General features: G+C 39.9%; 1 protein-coding gene across 11 annotated transcripts in view; it reads left to right on the forward strand.

Annotated features, from left to right (window-relative positions):
• Nucleotides 1–21,694, forward strand: part of Unc5d (unc-5 netrin receptor D) — a 499,601-nt gene that overhangs the window by 408,455 nt on the left and 69,452 nt on the right. For 2 of the 11 annotated variants that reach the window (XM_048792780.1, XM_048792784.1), the window contains 5 exons: nucleotides 1,410–1,442; nucleotides 15,653–15,667; nucleotides 16,404–16,589; nucleotides 18,770–18,841; nucleotides 20,330–20,707. In XM_048792780.1, coding sequence (XP_048648737.1) covers nucleotides 1,410–1,442; nucleotides 15,653–15,667; nucleotides 16,404–16,589; nucleotides 18,770–18,841; nucleotides 20,330–20,707 — 684 coding nt within the window. The remainder of the gene's footprint in view (nucleotides 1–1,409; nucleotides 1,443–15,652; nucleotides 15,668–16,403; nucleotides 16,590–18,769; nucleotides 18,842–20,329; nucleotides 20,708–21,694) is intronic. The other 9 variants (XM_015501256.2, XM_048792785.1, XM_015501257.2 and 6 more) reach the window with 7 other exon arrangements.

The raw sequence follows: 21,694 nt of genomic DNA on the forward strand, positions 1-21,694 counted from the left end.
GCAAGTGTGTAGTTACCCACAACTTGTAAAAGCTACTTCCATAACCTATCAGATGGCAAAATACACAAAAGCTATATTTAAACCACACTACATTTGTATACTGAAAAGGCTTTCTGTCAAAGTCAGTATTAAGTGCAGGAATGGGTTAGGGTAAGAGAAATTCCATGGAGACCTCTGGATATAGCAGTTTATCTGCCTGGGAGGGGACATGGTGCAGTCAGTCAGATAATATTTATGAAGTTCTCAAATGTGTAGTGTGCTAGATTTGATTCAGTTAAAAACATAATCCAAAATGACAGTCTCACTCCTGGTGGCTCACCTTCAGGCAGATAGAGAAGGGGACTACAAAAGGTGACCTTTCAAGGCCCTTTCCCGTTGTGTGATTCTGTGAGGAATAACAACAGCCCAGGTCCCTTTGTCTGACACTATCCCACATAAACTCTAGGAAGGAAATGATGATGGGGGGAGCACCATGAGATCTTCCAGAATCTTGGCATGGCATTGAAGGAGAGTCCTTTCCGGTTTCTGCATTGTGGTGGAGCTGTGTTGGTCTGAGATTGGACCAGAGGCAGGAAAAATGGAGAGAGAGCAACTCTGTTATAAAACAAAAAAATCCACAGCACCAAGTCTCAACGTGATCTGCATGGATTCTATTATTTGGTGAAGGGCTAGGAAAGAGGATGTAGGGCCTTGCAGGGGGCTGATAAAGTTCCCTCAGTTGAGCTCTGTCTACTGAGGTCCTGCTGATTGTCCTTTCTTTTTATCCACCTTACCTGATGGGCGCACTGCTGAATATCATTATAAAATGATAACTTTTCCAGTTTGGGAGGTGGTACACATTTTAACAGCTAAGGAAGAAATGAAACAAACACACAGTGATTTATTAAAGACAAAACTCTAACATGCTCACAATACCACACCCACAACCCACAAACCCCCACACACAGATAAACAGAATTTGGAATTTTCTGTCCAGTCCATGATTACTGCAAATCAAGGCAGGATCCCTTTAAATATTTATCCACTGGTCCATTTTTCTATCATCACATATAGTGAAATGGTATCTCTTACCTGAACAGGCTTCTCACTGCATATAAAAAGGAACAGGCAGCAAGTTCACTGCTCCTACCAAACTGATAACAACTAGGAAAGGCAACAGAGAAAAATGCTAGCAAACTGGAGAGAAAATAAATTTTTAAAAATCAAATGATCATCTTGGAAAAATATTTCAAAAGAGGCAAATAAAAAATAGAATGAAAAAGAAAAACACGGATAATGTAATCCGTATTGTCTGCAGAAATGGAGAAAATGTATCATTTATAGAGGTAGATATAAAGTGATACAGAAAATATATCTGCTCCATGTAAATTTATTAAATGCAACTTTCTTTTTCTCTCTCTTTCTTTTAGATAAAAAACCTCTTCATGAAATAAAACCCCAAAGTAAGTTATTTTTCCTCTTGTGAATATAATTTATTCTCATATTTGCTGCCTTACTGTTGTATTTGTATAGGAACCAAACAGAATTGAAGTCCCCATGAAAGATCCAGGGCTTTGGGGGCTTCTTCTCATTGAGTTTGGAGTTGCATATCAGAGGTTTAAATCAAAAAGAAATATGCACACCCTTTCCCTCCCTCTGAGCACAAGTAAATCTCTCTTCTTGATTCTTTCTGCCTGTAAGTCCATTGCTCTGCAAATGTCATCTAGGATTCTTATTTCTGGAGAGATTTATAGCATTAAAATTAATAAATATTTTTCATTCTACACTTTCATGAGAACAGCCTTTTAGGCAAAAGCCTGTCTCTAAGCTATTCCACTGAGGAGGAGAGGAAGTGGAGGAAGCAAACCCAGAATCTTACCTGCAAAGGCATCCATGACAACTGGGTAGATGAGGAGCCAGATTTCCACAGTGAAATAATTATGAACCCAGAATGTTGGTGTTGGTGCTGGCATGCTCCCTAGATGCAGACATGCTTCCTGAAAGAGACCTTTGCATTATTTCCATTTTATGCATCCTATAGCTATGGAGAAAGGAATGTGGCTTAAATGCTTGGCAGCTTGCCATTTGACCCTGTGGTTCTCAACCTTAACTGTACTTTGGAATCTCCCAGAGGGCTTTTTAAAATCCCAGTTCCAAAACTGTACCAGTGAAGTCAGTATTTGCGGTGGGAGGGTGTTAAAATCCAGGAGACCCCATTTTTTTCAAACTTCCTCAAGTGATTCCAATGTGCAACTCAGGCTAAGCACCACTATCTAAGAAAAGCAGTTCTCAAAAAAAAAAAAAAAAAAAAAAAAACAGATCAGAGATCAAATGCATCCAGATCTTGGGGTATGGTGGGAACTTATTAAATAGCCCCACCTTAGAATAGAACAAGTGAGTTAGAATCTCTGGTGGGGGTTGCTGTTAAGTATTTCCATGTTAACATGTCCTTTTGGTCATCGTCATACACTCAGAAATAGGTAAAGTATCCCAAGAAACTTCAAGATAGAAGGCATCAGCAGTTCAGCTCTTATCAATAGAAGAGTAGACAGCTACCCAGTTGGTTTGATTTGTAAAGCTTGTGAAAAATGTCCTGGCCCACTTTCCTTCATTTTAGTATAAAATGAATGACTTTTGATCTTTTAAATCCTAGGGCATTAAGATTCAAACAGCTTGGGAGAGTTAATAGTTTTTATTAGCTGACTTCTTTGAAAGACTTAAGACCCTGTGAGGATAGACAGAAATAGGTACCTTGGGGCAGGCCATCAGGAAAGATGAGAGAAAGATCCAGAAAAGCCATTCCATTCATACTTCCTTATATTGCTTTAGGCAAGCCAGAGATATAAAGTTGTTGTTACTTGCAGAGTCAGAAAACTTTGTAAAATAAACTTTCTTAACTTTTTTCTCTGCAGCCATCTGCTCATACAGGAATCACTGGTACTTAGGTTATCTGCACTCTGACATCATGCATAGTGGCTTTTGAATGCATAGAAAGATGGAGTTTGGGGAGCCTGGCTATGTATGTGTGGGCTTGTATGTAGGTATGTGTGCACGATGAGGAAGGGGAAAAGACAGGGCCACTGAATATTTGGCCTGTGCTGTGTCAAGGTCCTCAGGGTGACAGCTGGAGGGAAAGGACTCTTACCTTCCTCTTTGTTCTATGTGCATGCCATCTGCAGGTTTGGGTGCATACCACAGGCAAGATTGTGACCGTCCATGTGGTGGCCGAGATGAAAGTTACTTAGAAATGCATGTGTGTGTGTTTTTAAAATTAATTTCATGCTCAGTTTGTGAGTACTGTGGCATTCAAATTTGGTTACATCTGTACTTCCAGTCATAAACCCCACAGAAGCTATTTCTAGTCCTTAGGGAGTCCTGAATTAGTTTTTGCTTGGGGTTCTCACTCCTGAGTACCATGCTTAATTGCTGGATACTGCAATGGAATCGCTTAAATGGTTTTAATTTGTGATTTCCCTAAAAATAAAACTTTAACAGAATCAATGTGATTGCAAAAGGCTCCCAGAGGAATCCAATCGGAGTTCTGTAAGCGGCGTGGTTAGAAGTGCATTATACAAATTCAGGCTGCATCGTTCAGCGAAAGTGGGGCTTAGTTTAAGACTACATGAATCATCACTGATGCAAAAATCAAAGTCAATTATGAAGATAATTGAGAAACAACCTGTTCCTATATATAGCTGTACACACGATCCTCCACAAGGCCTGGTGGATAGAAAACATCACTTGGAACTTCGCACACAGTCCTCCGTGAGCAGGCGGGCAGAGGAGCCAGCTTTGAGTTGCGGGGAGGTGTAAAAAGAAAGTGAAGTCTTAAGATATCTGTTGGCAAATCATAATGACAAACTGGGGGAAATATGTGCACTGCATAGCTCATGAAAGCACTTATTGTAAATGAGATAATTTAATCAATTACGTTTCCTAATGTACTAAACCGAATGTTTCATTTTCTGCTTCTGCACATCTTAAATTATCTTCAGGTGCTTTATGAGATTTAATCATAGTTAATAGAAACTTCATTACCATCAAATGTGCTTTCAATAAATGTTGTGTAACAATGTCAGGAGGTGCAGTAAAATATAGTAGGTTCTGAATGGCAAACGCGCACACCCAGAGTTAGACTGAAAAATGGTTTCGCTCAGACAATGAAACTCCTTGGAGGCTAGAAGAATGTGGTTTTCTGAAAAGCTGTGAGCTCCTGAGGAGTCTGGTTCGTAAGTTCACCTGCAGGGTAAACTAACAGGATTTAGCTTTCTCTGAGAAAATACCTGAGCACTATATCTCCTCACCATGCCTCCTTTCTTCAGAGCTAACAGAGATGAATGCTGAAGCGGAATCCAACTAGTTAACTTCTAGAGTCAGCTACCTCCAGAACATATTCAGCTGGATATCTCACAATAACCTTAATCTCAACCTCCAAATTGAATGTATTCTTCTCTGAAACCTGTCTCTCCTCCATCCCACTTCCCTTCTTCTCGCTTGCAATGAACTCAGTAGTCTGGGTCGGAAATCTGGACAGATTCCTAGTCCCATCTGTCTTCATTTCTCTTCTGTTGCTCAATATCCAAAAAATAATCACCAATATCTCAATACTACCCAAACAGATTTCAGGTTCATCCACTGCTCTCCATTTCTATTCTACTCAAATCCTTCTCTCCATTCATTCAGCAGTTTAATTGAGTGCTTACTGGGTGCTAGGAGATGGTCTAGGGAATGGAGAATCAGCACTGACCACAACACCTACAGTTTCAGCTTTCAGGAAGCTCACAGTTTTAGAGAAGGAAGGTAGAATAAATAAGTAAGGCAGCAAATACACAGTGCTAAGTGTTGTAGAGATGGTGTGAAGAGTTAGAAAGAGAAATGAACTAGGGTGAGGGGCTTAGGCAGCATTGGCGGGAGGGTTGATTTTTGGTGTGAGTTGTTCATAGAAGATCTATGTAATAAAATTAAACTTGAGAAGAGACCTGGGGAAAAAAATGCAAGGAAACAAACAAACATGCTGGATATCTGGGGGACAAGATATGGGGCAAAACAAACAGCAGGATGCAAAGGCAGTGTGAGGTGGGAGCTCACTTGAAGTGTCTGAGGGACAACAAGGAGGCCAGGCTGAGGAAGAATAGTAATAGCTGAAGTCCAAGAATAGGGTTGGGGGAAGACCCCATGTGTGTTTTAGTCCATTATAAGGACCTTGAGTTTTACTCTAAGTGAGATAGGAAGCCATCAAGGGTTTTTATTCAGAGTGATGTTACCTAATATTTTCAAGGCTAAACACTGTCTGCTGCATTGAGCGTAACCCTATAGGGAACCAAAGAAGAAGCAAGGAGATCTATTAAAATGATCTGGTATAGGCTATGAGGATGATCCAGGTTCAAGATGATTGTGGCTTTAGCCAGAGAGGTAGAAATAAGAATTATAAAAAAGGTGTCCTATTCTGAAGGCACACAAAAAAGGATTTGCTGATGAATTGGGCCTAATGTATGAGAGAAAGAAAAATGTTGTGGGTAATCCCAAAATTTGGGCCACACAACAGATGGAGTTGCCATTATTGATGTGGGGACAACCTGGTTTAGCAAATCTGGAGGCAGAAGCAAGGGCTCAGCTTCAGATACCTATTAAAGCATCTGAACGGAGAGATTGAATAGGCAGTTGAATATATGAGTCTGGAGGGCAGAGGACTGTCCTGGCTGGTGACATAAATCCAGGGCCTGTCAGTGTCCAGATGATACTTAAAACCATTCATTTAGATGAGATCACTGGTGGATACCAAATGTGAATAAAATACAAAGATCTAAGGACTGAGCCCTGAATGACAATAACACTTAAATATAGAGAAGGTCAAAAGTCACTGCAGAGGAGAAAGGAAAGTAACAGCAGCAGGCATAGTAGTAATAGACAACCAAAATGAAAAGAAAATGTTCCCAGAAGAAGAGTTTTCAAAGTCAGGCCATCTTCCTAACCAGGATTTCTACAGTTGCCTCCTTGTATCCAGGCTTGCCCTATATCAATTTTTTCTAAGCTTTTCAAAACATTAATTCTTATCACTTTCCTGTTTAAAACCCTTCAGTAGCTCACCTTTGTTCTTACGATGAAGTCCAAAGAAATTATGCACGATCTGTGCCCAGCTTCCTTCTCCTAATCCTTTCAGCTTCTCTTTTTTATTTTTTAAATTTATTTCTTACATACATGACAATAGTGGAATGCATTACATTCATAATTATCCATTCACAGCACAATTTTTTGTAACTCTCTATATTAAGTATGTTCACGCCAAATTATGCCATTATACATGAGCTCTCTTATTTTTTTTTGCATTACAGTTCTTAATACACCTTTATACCACAATGTATCATATTTCTGTTTGTATATATGGTATATTGACATCCAATTCACATCTTCACACATGTATTTTGTATAATGATGAGGGTCTCCTTCCATAATCCTTGCTATTCCCCTTCTCCCTCCCTTTCTCATTGGCTAGATTTCTTCCTTGCTCTCTCAATTACTATACTCTTGAGGCAAACAATGCTTCTCGGTTCTCTGAAATACTCCTTGTGCATTTTGGCATCTCAGCATCATATATGTTCTACTTAATATTTCTGCCTAAAAACTCTTTCCCTAAAGCTAACCCTTAATCTGCTTAATTTATTCTTCCTTCAGTTTTCTGAAAGGCCTTCAATCCCCTGCCACTCAAGTCTGTTTTAGCTGCCCCTTTAACTTACCCAAGTTAAAACTATTTCCACCTTTTTATACTCTTATTTTATTGCCCTTATACTGATCTAGAATCCCCATTAACAGATGTCATCTTATATTCACTGTAGTCTTGTTTACCATCTGACTGCTGCAGTTACCACAGATCTACATCATAGTAGATGTTCAATAAATATTTGCTGAGTTATTGACCTAAGTCTTCCTATTAAGTACTAACTGGACTTTGTCTTGTTAAGGTGAACAATCAAGAATTTTGCCTCCATATTATCAATTTTATTGTACAAATAGTCCTGTACAAATGGCTGTGGCTCAGTGAAATGCAAAAGGAAAAATAAATGTATAAAATAAGTGTGTCCTCCCCTTCAAAAGCAATACAATGTAGAGTATTGGGGATTTGAGAAAAGAGGTGAGGGAACAATCTTGAACAGTCATTTACTCCATACTAGGCACTAATATGCATCTAGAAATCATTTTCATCAAATAGCCTGAAAGCACACCTAGAGTCTGAAGACTAGATATGTATGTTCTTCTCTTCACTGAAAAAAAAAAAAAAATCCATCCTGCATCTTTTCCCAAAGGACACTGGCTTCACATATAGTAGAATAATGTTGACCCTGTGTTTTATGATCTCCACCAGCTAGGGAACTGCTCTGCACATGTGGGTTCACACTTGCAAAGTGCACATTCTCTTTCAGGTTGTGTAAACCTGTGTGACAGGGACCTTCAACCCACAGAACTGTCTTTGGCCCATTCCTGCAAATTCTCAGCACACATCTAGGTGCTTCTAAGCTCACTGGCATTGATGGCGATCTTCTAACCACACTCTAAAATACATTTCCCCTTATTTTGTCCATCATTTTTCTTCATCTCCTGCTGATTATTTTCAATTACATAAGTATAGCACTTTCCACAAATCGCATGATTTGCCTTGTCCTTCAGAATCATTTCTCCCATGAATCAATTCAGCCCACACGTACAGGCCACATTTGTGATTTTCTTACCATTTTCAATTTTTTATTATCGAATTTTTAGCCCATCATAAGTGTGTGCCTTCCCTTACTACCATTTTCAATGATTTAACTGACTCTACCATTGATGGACATAATGGGGTTTTGTCCATTAAATACCCCCAAACTAAGTATCCAAATAACCCAGGGTACTTATTTTGCATATGAACTCACAAGCCCCTCTCTCTAATGCATAGTAATTCAGAATTTATACACAGAACTTACAGCTTCCATTTTCAGAATAGGAAATTAAGGAAAGTGAAGTAATTTTCTCAAAGGCCAGAGTTCAAAACCTGTTCTTTTTGACTCTATCCCTATTTTAACTTTTCTCCCTATCTGATGGGCAAAAAAAAAAAAAAATTTCTGTTGCAATTTAAAGATAGAATTGCCAGATAAAATACAAGACCCTTGATTAAGTTTGAATTTCAGGAAAAACACTGAATAAATAAATTTTAGTTAAAATGTTCCAAATATTGCATGGGAAATACTTATGCTAAAATTATTCACTATTTTGATCTGAACATTTGCATTAAACTGCATGTCTTATGTTTTGATTTGCTAAATTTGTCAACCCTATAAGAGGAAGAACTAAAATGTGTCTGAATGTACCATTATCAGGAAATATTTTATAAAACAGATAATCTTTAGTGCCAGCCTTGGAAGGTGATTAGAATTGAAGCAGGTGTTGAAAGAGAGAGCCTTTCTGTAAAAGTCAGAGCAAATGTAAGTAGATAAAAGTCTATAGATTTGACCAGAGAGTAGATAAGAAATGGAAAAAGGACATGAAATCCAGGGTAGGGAAAACATAAAGTGTCTTGAGAGGTAAGATAAAACACCCACCTGGGAATGGACTCAAGTCATTGGGAGGTATCTGGGTGGCAGTACCAGAATAGTGTTTTAAATTTACATGGGAAATGGTTCAGAATTCTCAACAACTGGGAGTGTGTGTGCTAGGCAGAGGAGACTGTGTGATGTGGAATTGCTGAGTTTGTCTTATTGAAATCGAGATGTGGGGAGCACTGGAGATACAATCAATGAGGCATGTCAGTGTTTTCAGGAGCAAGTCAACTGCAACAAACAAAGATGAGTCTTTGATCTCCAGCCTGGTCACTGGTGGCATCAATATCAGAAGAAGGAGAATTCAGCAGGAGAAAATATTTAAGGAGGTAAAAGTGGCCAATCTGCAAATCAGATAACCAATTTGAGAAATTAGCCCATGATGGAGGTGGTTTTATCTAGCGAATAGGAAGGAAATATGGCACCAGATCTTCAGAGAAGATGAGAAGAGATGTTACTTTGAGACTGGGCCTGGTCCAGGGAGTAGTTAGCATCCAATTAGATGAGACCAGAGAGAATGGAAAGGGCCAAGAACTGAGCTTTAAAGCCTGCATTTCGAATTAGGAGAATGAAGGGTAGTTACCAAACAGTAAGTAACCAGCAGGTCAGAGAACCAGGAGAATCACATTGAAGGAACTTTTTTTTTTTTTTTTCTAAAAGGAAGATTGGCTATTCTTGTCTATTGCCGCAGAGCAGTGCTAAAGAATAAGACAAAGAACATTACTGTTGATGCAGTTGCAAATGACCTTCAAGAGGGAATAGGATTTGAGCAGAGACACTTGAAAGGGTAAAAGGAATCACATGATAAGGGAAAGGGGACTAGTTAAATAAATTATCATACAGCTTAGCTGTGCACTAGGCAAATGTAATATAGAATGAAATAGGCATGGATAGAATGATCATATATATATACATATATACATACATATACATATATATTTTTAAAAAGGAAATTACAATAAAGAAAGTATAATATGGAGCTCTTAGGGTAAAGAAAAAAAAGGAAGATTAATGGAGGATATTGGCATATTTTTCCTAAAAGGAGTCACAAGATAATAAGCAAGTGATTATTCCTGGAGAAGTGGTAACTGGAGGAAAAAGTTTTTCTTTGCATAGAGTCACTTTTTTATACTTCCTAAAACTTTTTTCTAATCTTGTACAAGTGTTACTTTTATTTATTTATTTATTTTAATTTTAACACTGGCAATAGTTAAATCGTTGGAGAGATCATGGAGCATGAACTGAGATAGTTAATGTTTAAAAATGCATAAAAGTCTTTTAAACAGAGCTAAAAACTCAGCGGATGTAATGAAAGAAGGCTGCATCTTAGAGAAGTGGATCAGAGAGTAGGTTGAGGGAAGGATCTCAGGGAGAGGTAATCAGAGAAACTCAACTACATTTGCAGGCAGAGGGCAAGGCTCGGGTGTGGAGGAAAATCTTGAAGATGCAAGACCAAAAGAATAGTAAATGAGGTCATGTCCCTGTGGAGGTAGGGAAGGGTTGGATCAGAGCAGGCCTGACACAGAGCAGGACAACTCTTCAGGGAACAGAGGAAAGGAAAAGAAAGATGTGCAGTGGAACAGAGGAATTTTGAGTTGTAAGGAGTGAGCTCACATAGGATGACTCCATCTTTCCAACAAGAAAGAGGGCAGGAGAGAAGTAGAGGTCTTAAAGAAGGGGGAAAGAACGGTGGGGGTGAGTCCAGGGTAACCATTGTGGTGAAAAATGTCATTTGGCCAGAGAATGTGAATTAAATAATGATCGAGCCATAGGGCAGGCTCACGAGATTGTGTGGTGCCTGGTTTTTAAATGACACCAACCAGTGTCCTTGGTGACTTCCTCCAGTGAGACAGGTTAACCCAGGTGCAGGTGTGGAAAGAGCACAGAGGAGATTCTGGGAAGGAACATAGCAGGTTAAGCAGTTTGGAACTAAAGGTGGATATGAGTTCAGACTCTGACTTTGCCATTTTCTAATTATCATCATCTGTAAAATAGGAAAAGCAATGCCTGCCTCAAGAGATTGCCATGAGCGTGAGTCTGAGATCACATCTGCAGTTCTCAGAGAACCCAGCATAAGGGTAATCATGTTACTGGTTACTCTTGTTGGGAGGTCCTCAGGCAGTGTGATCCACGAGACAGAAGTCACAGCTGGGTAAGGGGTGGTCTAGAGTATCTGTTCTGGAGACAGACTGCTTGGGACTGATTCTGAGCACTGGCGCTTAACAGCCATTGGGCTTTGGGCAAGGCAAGTCATTCTGTTGCCTCAGTTTACACACCCAAATGAGGACATTCTTACAAGATGTTGGATGGAGTAAATTAAATTAGTATCGATAAAATCAAACATTGCCCGACATATAGTAAGTGCTATTTAAGGCATGGCTGTTGTCACCATTCATTAAAATAAAACAACTACAATAACAAAAATGACGTTTCCAGAGATGGAAAATTGGAAAGGCAGAAATGTTGATTGGTGAAGGGGGTTGAAAGATTCCAAAGATTGCAAATATAAATGAAAATTGCTTACCGAGGCTGACTATTTAAAAGCTTTTTTTTTTCCTCTGATGAGTTAAATAAAAAATTATTGCTTCTTGACAAGAGCTTCAACAATACTTTCTGATATATGTCAGCATACAATTAAATATTCTGGTAGGTCTCTTTGTATCAACATCCCTGTCTGGGTGGACTGTGTTTCCTGGGATGGCCCTTACCTGGCCTTCCATGGGATTCCACCTCAACAGCTCAGCTATTCTGTTTTGCATTTGTTTTGCTTCTCACAGGCCTGTCCTTATGAATATTTATCATGTGGATTTCTTCGTAATTCCCAGCCTTATATACACCAACTCAAGTATGTTGGCCTTTTTTTTTTTTTTTTCTAAAAAGGGGACAATAGTCGTCCTGTACTCTCTAATACAGATAAAGTGGAGTATCATGTTTTGAAAGGTACCCAGTGTGCTCCTGTGCTGATTCTCTGTGGCTTATTGAGTCCCACAAAGTAGATTCCAATCTGATATATGCTAAGTTCATATCACAGGAATTGAGTTAAAGTTCCATTAGTAAGAGGCACTAGGATGTCTTTCACCTGGGAGTTGTATAAAGCGAAGAAAGCAGATCAAGTAAACAGCCCTTCTGTTGAGTCCTTTAGGGACATTCGTTGCTATAAATGACTGGAGAAGATTATATAATTCATAAAGCCATCAAACTTGTTAATACCCATTCCTAGAACTATGAAATTCAAAGGGACTTTGAAAGGTCACTTAGTCCTTCTTACCAGCTCTGACCAAAAAACTAAAATAAAATAATTGCCGACTCCTATAAAGTCCTTCTGGTTTTTAGAGACTTTCTGAAAGGAGGTTTCACAATCTCCCTCAGAAATACAGTTGGATTTTTTAACAACCCTCATTGTAGAAAAGGTCATTTTAATATCTAGCCAGAGTTCCAATTGCTGTAATAAAAGGCCATGTCCTCCTTTTCAGTCATTGCTAGAGATGGGGAAGGGTTGGTTACCAGCTCCTTCATAAATTAATGGTCACTGAGCACCTACTGCGGACCTGTTCTCTTCTTATAGCAACGCATTTATGCATTAGGATCACGAAGAAGCACTTTACAGCAACCCTTTTCCAGGCCCAGTGAACACATAAACATGTCCTCTCCAGGGTCCTAGTTTCCTACTCTCTATTAATCTCTGCAACCTTTCTCTGCAGATCATCTGCACTCCTCCCAGCAGTGAGCACATTCCTCAGTAGTTTCTGACAAATTCAGAATACAAGAGACTTCTCATTCACTTCTTTGGGTGGTTTTGTTTTGTTTATGGCGGTAGATTTCTGCGCAGCAAATTTTTTTTCTACTATGTGTTGAATCCTTCTAGGATTTGCCTGAAGCTTTTGTGACTCTATCATAGAGGAAAATAGGGATGAAGAAAATAGGGAAGACATCTCACATATTAACATGGAAAGCCTTGTTTATGAAATAGAAAGTCAGAGAAAAGTATCCCATAGCCATGAAAAGAAACAGAATAGCCTGATCTGTCAATATATTTGTTCAAAATCACCTGAAGCAAACAAATCAGTAGTGGTGTGTATACCTGAGAAAACTGATGGTTATAACATACAGGTGTGCAAATGTAAATGAAGGAGACCCTTACAGCAGGAGTTCTAAAACCATCCTGAGACCATGGTTTCTATATTATTTCTGTCCTCACAGTTTGAGGCCAGGCAAGCAGCCGATGCATACCTGTGCACAATGATTTGCAAGATTTTGTGGAAAATTATAGAGCTGGTACTGCTTTTAAAGAGCTTCAAGTAGTTAGGGAGAACCAACTCACTATAATTCAGATAATTAATAATAAAGCCTACAATCCAAAGTGAGTTATAGGAACCCCAAGTGAACAAGAGTTCTGAAGACTGTGAGTTGATAGTATTTGCTGGACTGGCCAGAACAGAGCAACCCTGGGGGAGAGGGACCTTAGGCTCACACTTGACAGATAGATGCCTAGTGGGGTGGAGGCTGGTGGATTGAACCAACCTCCACCTAGGGCCTTTATCTTGCAGGCATCCACCTGGCAGTCTTATTAATTACAATTGAATTTGGGATGGATGACAGTGTAGCAAAGAGTTAAAAGCAGGAACACTAGGAGACATAGAGAAAGCTATCAAGCCCTGGGGAGGGACCATGGGGTCCAGTCTAGTTGGTGGAGCAATTCTTCTATGTATGAATGACAGTGGTTCTCTCCAGCCAGTCTGACATTCTTCTAACATGAGTCCAGTGTGTATTTACATACATGTATGCATGCACATGATAACTCCACACAGGCACTATCTGTGTGCCCCCTCACACACACACTCACATACCTTGTTCTCCCTTCTTTCCTGAACCTGGCAAAGAAAATGTGGAACAAAACCTCAAGCCCTTCTTGGGACCAGTTCTGAGCACACACAGAAAAGAACTGTTCCAATTTTTATGCACATGCAGAAATTTTTAAAGGGAAAGCCACACTACAATTAAAGAAAGACAGACTAGCAAAGAGTAGGGCCAAGGCAGGAAAGGAGCAGAAAAGAATGAGGTGAAGTGCAAGCAGGTAGATAGAGATGAGAAGAAAGACAAGAGAAAGAAGAAAGAAGCACAGTGATTCAACTTGAGAAGAACTTGAGCTGTGGGTAAGGATGTTGGATTTCATCTCTTGAGATGTGAAATATGGCTTTGGGTACTTGTATACACCTCCACAGCTATACCTGGAATGCCAGGGTCTCATCACCATCTGACTTTTAGACAAGAAATGACTGAGACTGTGGACCATGTGTGAATTCATCCATGCATCCTTATTTCTATTACGTTGTTGGGCCTCAACAAATGTTTGTTGAATGAATGAAATTATTATGCCCTGAACTTTGTAATTCCCACAACAGAATATTCTTGTAAAATCAATCAATACTTTGTGTACCTTTCTACAGAAATCCCTCTCCACGGGCTCCTGGCTTTTCCCAGGGTCAGAGGAGCCTCCTGGGGAGCCAGCACACACCATGCAGGTCTCTCTCCCTTCTTTCCCTAACCTACCCCCAAAGTCTCTCTACTCATTTTTTAAATTTTATCATTTAGCATCTCATTCTCTGGACTTAAGTCAAATAGATTCTGCAAATTTTCCTGGGAGAGGAAGCACAGTGAATCTTATCAAACATTTATAGTTCAGTGCAAAGGCATAGGTAGGGTCTTTTCCTAAAAATAGGGCTTATATCTGGAGAGAGAATGAGAATTCTGGTTACCTGAGTAGCAAGAGAATGGCTGTGTAAGGACAAAATGGAAATCCCAGGGGAACTGTGACAACATACTCCTGCTCCTGCATTCTGTCTCATTATTGTCCCTGCCCAGTGATATCCATTTTCAGCTTGGGCATTTTGCCCAGGTCACCCTCCTTGCTTCGGGTCCTTCGTGTTTTAGTACCTTGGAAGCTAAAGGTGTCTTTGTCTCTGCTTTGCCTGCTCAGCAGTGAAGCAGCTGCATTCCATGCACTGCCAGGCTGCTTCTCTGCACCTGCACATTTGCTGAGCAGGTGTGTTCTCCCTAAATACACCTTTTAAGGTGGTAGTGTCATCAGTCAGCAGTGCCCAAGGAACCAGAGGGAAGGGAAGAAAAAGGCTAGTTGGTTTGAATCCACAGTTCCCTCCCTGACCTGCTATTCTGGCCTCATGCTTTTATTGTGTCCTGTGTCCTCATGCTCTGGGTGTATTTATTCTCTCTGTGGAATTTCATTGAATAGTAGTTGATGGGGACTCAAGCAGACTGATGGGTACCTTCCGTCTCCCTCCAAATGACATAGGCAGACTTAGGAATTCCAGGGTGGACATTACTCAACATGCCTATGTTTCTGGATGATCAGAGAAGTAGGTCTCCATCCCCATCCCTCCCATTTGGGCCATCATGAAATTGGAACCAAGGTCCAAGTACCTACCATGCTGTTCTAGTTATTAGCTATGTTTGCTAAACTCTGACCTTTTAGATACTATTATTTTTAACAGTTGTGCTTTCCCCTGCAAGTTATTTTTATGTGTTTACTGCCCTATTACTGAACTGGTTCTGCTCGATTTCCTTATTCACTCTTTAATTTGGGAGCACCTTATTTTACAGTCCACTAACTTTGTTGAAAATAAATTCACTTTACTTTTGTGGTTAGTGTTACTCATTTGATAACATAAGTGCCACATTAGGGTTCGGCGAATGCATAGTAAGTGCCATGCAATTACAAGGTAAATATATGATGGGTTTATTTCATCTTCATCCTCTGGGCCCAACACAGGGTGACATAGTAATTACTTTGGTACCCATTAAGTGTACTTACTGCATAATCGGTGGGAAGATTAATTATGTAGGTAGCTCTTGCCACCTTCCATTTCCACACAATTTCTGAGGTTCCACCTCTTATAGGATTATGTTGTTGCAAATAAATCTATGCTGAATCCACCGCTATGAATCCATTCCAGGGATGAACCATACCCAGGGCACATCTTGTAAAGGTTGAAAAGCATTGGCAGCACATTCTGGGGGTGGTGGGGAGACACCCACATTCTAAATCCAAACTAACGCTTTTATTTTTGCTTTGCCCATGCATTCAATAGGATGGAGTAGGAGAGGTATGGGAGAAACAGCATGTGCCTTCTTAGAGACCAGTCTGCTTCCACAATGAAGTGTTAGCAGCTAGCATTTAATTGGTGTCAGAGATTATTTACATGGACATAGAACCCCTGGAACCAAGACTTTCATCTCTCATAATGATTGTGTATCCCTAAACTGAGGTCATCAGTGTTCTCTGAATCTGAATGATTTGTAACAAAGCTAAAATTAATATTTGTGAACTCTGGTCCTCTGTTTCTTGACTCACAGATCATATGTTAGCTTCTTACCTTAGACCCTTCTCCATAAATGCATGTGCCCCAAGTCATGTATAAGCAGAATAGTCACCCATTTATTTCTGTCATTTGTATGAGTCTGTCCTCCCTCAAATAAAAATAAGATAGAAAAAGCATTTTGCAGGTAAATATGACTTCCTAAAATAAGTTAAGGAGTTGTCTGCATTCACTATAAAAATATTATGTTCTTTGCAAAATTGATTCTCTGCAAGAGTCTATTACATGGTAAGCTACCTTAATGCAGTTAAGATATTTGACTAGCATCACTTTGATTTATACAAGGCATTTCAGAAACATGATTACTGTGTGAATGAAAGTACAACTTGTGTGGCTAGCTACATATGTCATTTTCTCTGAGCAGTGGCTCCAAAAATTCAATAGCATTTCATTTTGCATCCCAGCGTGGCTCATTGGCTCTGCGCCTACGTTGGCCACTTAAGGTCTCTCTTGTGTCTTTCAGGCATCGAGAATGCCAGCGACATTGCCCTGTACTCAGGCCTGGGTGCTGCAGTTGTGGCCATTGCAGTCCTGGTCATTGGTGTCACCCTGTATAGACGGAGCCAGAGTGACTATGGCGTGGACGTCATTGACTCTTCTGCATTGACAGGTGGCTTCCAGACCTTCAACTTCAAAACAGTCCGTCAAGGTCAGCGGCACAGGTCCCCTAATACCTCGCCCTCAGGACCATAGACTACACTCCCACAGGGCCCCCAGTGTTCTCCTTGGCCCTGTGTGAAGGTAGCTGTTGGCACTGGGAGCCGCTACCAGGCTTGACAGGACACCAGGCTTGACAGGGAGGTCTGCTTAGGTCCTCAGCTTCAGTGAGGACAAATGGATCTCAGTTCATCATTAGCAACATTTATAAATGAGGCAATTCCATTTTTGATATGTAGTGAGTTTAATGAGTTATTTTACCTCAAATTATCTAACTTTCTCCACTAAGAAGCCTGATTGGAGGATATAATTTAATTTAGTTAACTAAAATACTATACTATTACTCCAGGCTGAGGACCAAGCCCTAGACCACAACCTCCCTGGCATATTTATTATACTATATATTTTTCTTCTGTTTTAAATAAGTAAGAAGATCACAGAAGATATAGGATGGGTCAGTTAGCAAGGGACACAAACTAAATACCAGCCGAAATGACTTTCAGCTCTTGCCTAGTCCAACAACTCTTTTGTTGTGGGGGAAGGAACATCTAGCATGCCAAACATACCAATACTACCTTTCAAAATAAAGTCAGTTAATTCCCTTTTATGAACCAAATATTTTGCTTACTGTGAGGTGAGGATGAGACATATGTGGCTTTTGTTTTAGAGAAAATGGAACTGTCACTCTTCAGAAGACGACGTTTTCAATCTTGACCCTTGATACATGTGGTACTGTGTATCAGTACCACATATGACCCAGGTTGCAAAGTCTCAGTGTTTAGCATTTATTGAGGAGACAGCTGCTCAAAGGGAAACCCAAACTTGCTAGAAAAAAACAAAACAACAAAAAAAAAAAAACAATTGAGAAATGGCCAAAGAGTCGAGTTACTCCTCTTGCCATTTATATTTGAACATCTCAGTGTTAGGCCTCTGATAAGAATGCATCCCCTAGATTTGGATATATTGTTTACTATATATGTATGATTTAATTAAAAATGCAACTAGTGAAGAATTAATTTTTGTACTACATCAGAAACTAGAAATATATTTCCATCAAATAATGTCAGTATCTTAGACCATAACACTTAATGAATTTAGAGGAAATACATTTATGTGAGAGTTTTATGTGTAAATCCTCAGTCTTTAAAATCAGATTTGATCTGGGCATGGAAGCACATGTCTGTAATCCCAGTGGCTTGGGAGACTGAGGCAGGAGGATCACAAATTAAAAGCCAGCCTCAGCAATTTATAGAGGCCCTAAATAACTCCGAGAGATCCTGTCTCAAAATAAATGATAAAAAGGGCCGGGGATGTGGCTCAGTGCCTCTGGGTTCAGTCCCTGTTGTATACAGATAAATAAATAAATAAAGTAATTAAGTCAGATTTGAGTCTAAAACTGCTTTGCAACCTAGTCATTTATCTCGAGTCTCAATTTTGATAGCTGTGAAATGCGGATAGTAACATCCACCTCATAGTGTTCTTGTGAGGATAAAATTGTTTAGAATAATCCATATAATCCCTTGGTGCATGGATGGCAAGTGCTCATAAATGGAGTGAACATGGTTCTGGAAGATGATACTTTCAGTACAGGCTGCCATCCTGCTTCATGAGCACCAAGTGAAAATGCCGTTGCCTAGTCTGTGCACATTTGGGGAGGAAAGGGAATTTTGTATTGTCATTCTCTAAATGAATACATTACCTTGCCAAATTGTCTGACCACCTTGTTTACTTTTGATCAAGGATCTCACTAAACTAATGATATAGGAAAGAATTCTTTGGTAGCTGCTACTATTTCTATATTCCTTGTGATGATACACCTCATATGCATAGTATGTGGCTTTCACCTGCAGTGTCTTAGGCATATCTGTTCTTCAACAATATATCTGGTGCTGCAGAAAGGGAAACAATGAGACTGTTAATGCCCTGGGGTGCAGCTCAGTGGTAGAGCACCTGCCTGCCTTGCACAAGGCCCAGGTTTCAGTTCCCAGCCCCATAAAATAGAATGTTATGCTTATAATAGACTAAGAACTTGAAAATAGATTTTCAAAGAGCAGATTGAAGTCTGATCAGGGCCAATCACTCACCCCTGCCCATCCCAACTTCATTCTTTAACTGTGCCCATTCTTCAACTGTGGACCATGTCATATGTATATGCTTTTTTTTTTTTTCCAGGGCTGGGGATGGAACCCAAGACCTCGTGCATGCTAGGCAAGCACTCTGTCACTGAGCTACATCCCCTGCCCTGTACGTACCTTTATTATCAAGCATTCTCCACGTCTGTGCTACCTAATTCTAGGAAATATTTTTCATTTGTTTGCTTCTCATGAGCTCAGAGAGTCTTTCAAGAATAACCAAAACTTAAGTTTCAGTAGGTGAGGGCTTGGTAAACTTGGACATATAATTCTTGAAGTCTCCATGGAAACGTCAGTTCCCAACTCTTTTCAGACATGGGATCATTCCGCAGTCCCACTTCTTGCCTGGGGAGACCATAAACAAGAACTTGGTTCCTAAGCTATAGAACTCAATGTGGTTCTGTTACAAAACACAGAGACTTGATTGGCCTTTGTCTTGTCACAGTAGCTCCAAGCTTGGAAGAAATACACCACAAGGAGACATTAGATCTTACAGCATTATTTCATCTCATTTGTACATTTTCTCTGTGATTTTGCAGTCTTAGAGCATCCGAATAAGAGGTGGTAAAAGTCAGGGTTATAGATTTCCTGCTGGCATTGTTACAAATTATGAAAATTACAATATGGCCTAGAATTGCAACATTTTCAAAAATACCATACTTTAAACATTTCTGTCAGGCCCCAAAGGAAAATTGTTTAATATGGTTTGGGTTTCAATTTGAGATGTCACATTGACGGACTGATATGGGTGGGAGGTTTGGGACTGAGGGTTATTTTGTTATTTACTAATAAACGAGATTACTTCATCACAAAAAAATATCACAGCATTTCTTTTTAATATTTGGCTTAGAAAAAATTGGTGCTCCCCAACAGATGACAAAGTCCAATTTCTCATGCTTTTGTAAAGATTGTTTTTTTTTCATTTGTTTTCAGACAGAAAGGAGACTGTTCTGAGCTGCTCCCCACATAGAATCTGAGTTGCTTTTTGTCCCCATATGGAGTATTGTTTTCCTCTCGGTGACATATGCAATGTTCAAGTGAATTGGCTACTGAGACATGAAGGATTCATGAGGTCCCCTGAACCATTTGCTCTGAGGACACATCATGTCCTCCTGCAGCTCCAGAAAGTGCCCAGAATTCCACGAAAAATGTGCTGAAACCAGGCAGCTTCATTATAAACGGCACTACCTAGTCACCAAGCTGTGTCATCTCTTGCCATTTAAAATGAACAGATGTTATTTTTCTCTGAACTGGATTGCAAAACATCTTTTTTTTTTTTTTATTTTTTAGCTCTTCTTTGCCAGTTAAAATCACATGAACAACAATACCTGAGCTACTTGCCAGAGTGCCAGAAATATTTGTTTTCCAAATCAAGCATGTAAAGATCTCAGAAGGTGAAGGATTTAGTCTGGCAGCATTGAAAGAATGGACTGGAAGTAGGGCCAGAGTTTCAAGGTGTTGGTCACTAAGAACCAACCTGTTGTGGCCACTCTGCTTTCTCAGGGTGGGCCTACAGTTAGAGAAGGCAGCTGTAAAAGGGTAATGGAGGTATCGTAGTTTCTGAGTGACAGATCAGTATATATATATATTTTTTAACCAGGTAACTCCCTGCTCCTGAATTCTGCCATGCAACCAGACCTGACAGTGAGCCGAACATACAGTGGTCCCATCTGTCTACAGGACCCGCTGGACAAGGAACTCATGACAGAGTCCTCCCTCTTCAACCCTTTGTCGGACATCAAAGTCAAAGTGCAGAGCTCATTCATGGTTTCTCTGGGAGTGTCAGAGAGAGCCGAGTACCACGGCAAGAATCACTCTGGGACATTTCCCCATGGAAACAACCGCAGCTTTAGTACAATGCATCCCCGAAATAAAACGCCATACATCCAAAATCTGTCATCACTCCCCACAAGGACAGAACTGAGGACAACTGGTGTCTTTGGCCATTTAGGAGGGCGCCTAGTAATGCCAAATACAGGTGGGTGGTAAGTGTGTGCCTGTGTACTTTCCAGAGTTTGTTAAAATACTTCGTATAATTATATCCTGTCAAAGTCATTTTATGATGTTTATCATCCCTTTGTCAGAACAGAAATGCCACCACTCTACTGGTCTATTTGATTTACACAGCACACCAGGACCAAGGCTAAGATTAGGCTTTGTGGTTGTTATCTCAGAATGTTTTAAATGCCTGTTAGAGTTGGTAGCCATATTAGCTGAAAGTGTCTAGGTAGTCCCCTGGGTTTAAGCCCCTTTGAAATTTGTTACCTAGGGCATGATCAGGTAGCCCCAAAATTATTCTTTGGCATGACCACAACAAGTACCATGTTTATAGCTTTGCATGGCTTATATGCTAATAGATAATTTAATGCGATGACAGTCTCATTTCATCAGCAAATGACCTAATAAACACACTCAGTGTTCATAGACCTTGCTAAGCATGTTACTTCATGATGAGCGATGATGAATAGTCATTGCAAAGCTGCTCCTTTGAATTGCCACTTCAGTTCCTGGGCTATGTTGTAAGCACAATTTATTTCCAAGTATTTTCTTTCTTTCTTTGGGTTGGAAGAGAGGAGATTTTCTTGATGTTTTGCAGGACACATAAGGTGCCCAGCTCGGCTCACTTTTAAAATGATGTCCTAACTGTGGATTAGTTTTTGGAGTTGCAGCCTGGGACTTAAGTGGGTGGCAGAATTTCACTTTGTCCCCTGAGTCCTAAGCAATGAGAATTGGGTAGTGTGCTGAGTCACAGGGTGTCTGGATGAGAGGGATGGGGCCATTGGATCTGCAAGCATCGTTAGATTAGCACAGATTCAAGGCTGTGGCAGGTTTCTCTCTAAAGTAAAGCTAACCAAAATTTTATCTCATAAAATGAAATCTGTACTAGGACTAGTCCAATATTATTGTTATAGCTAACTGACCTCTCTAACAGTTTACTAACTTGAAACTCAACTTTTCCTTAAGT

This window comes from Marmota marmota, unplaced genomic scaffold (genome assembly GCF_001458135.2).
Source record: "Marmota marmota marmota unplaced genomic scaffold, marMar, whole genome shotgun sequence".
NCBI classification, from domain to species: domain Eukaryota; kingdom Metazoa; phylum Chordata; class Mammalia; order Rodentia; family Sciuridae; genus Marmota; species Marmota marmota.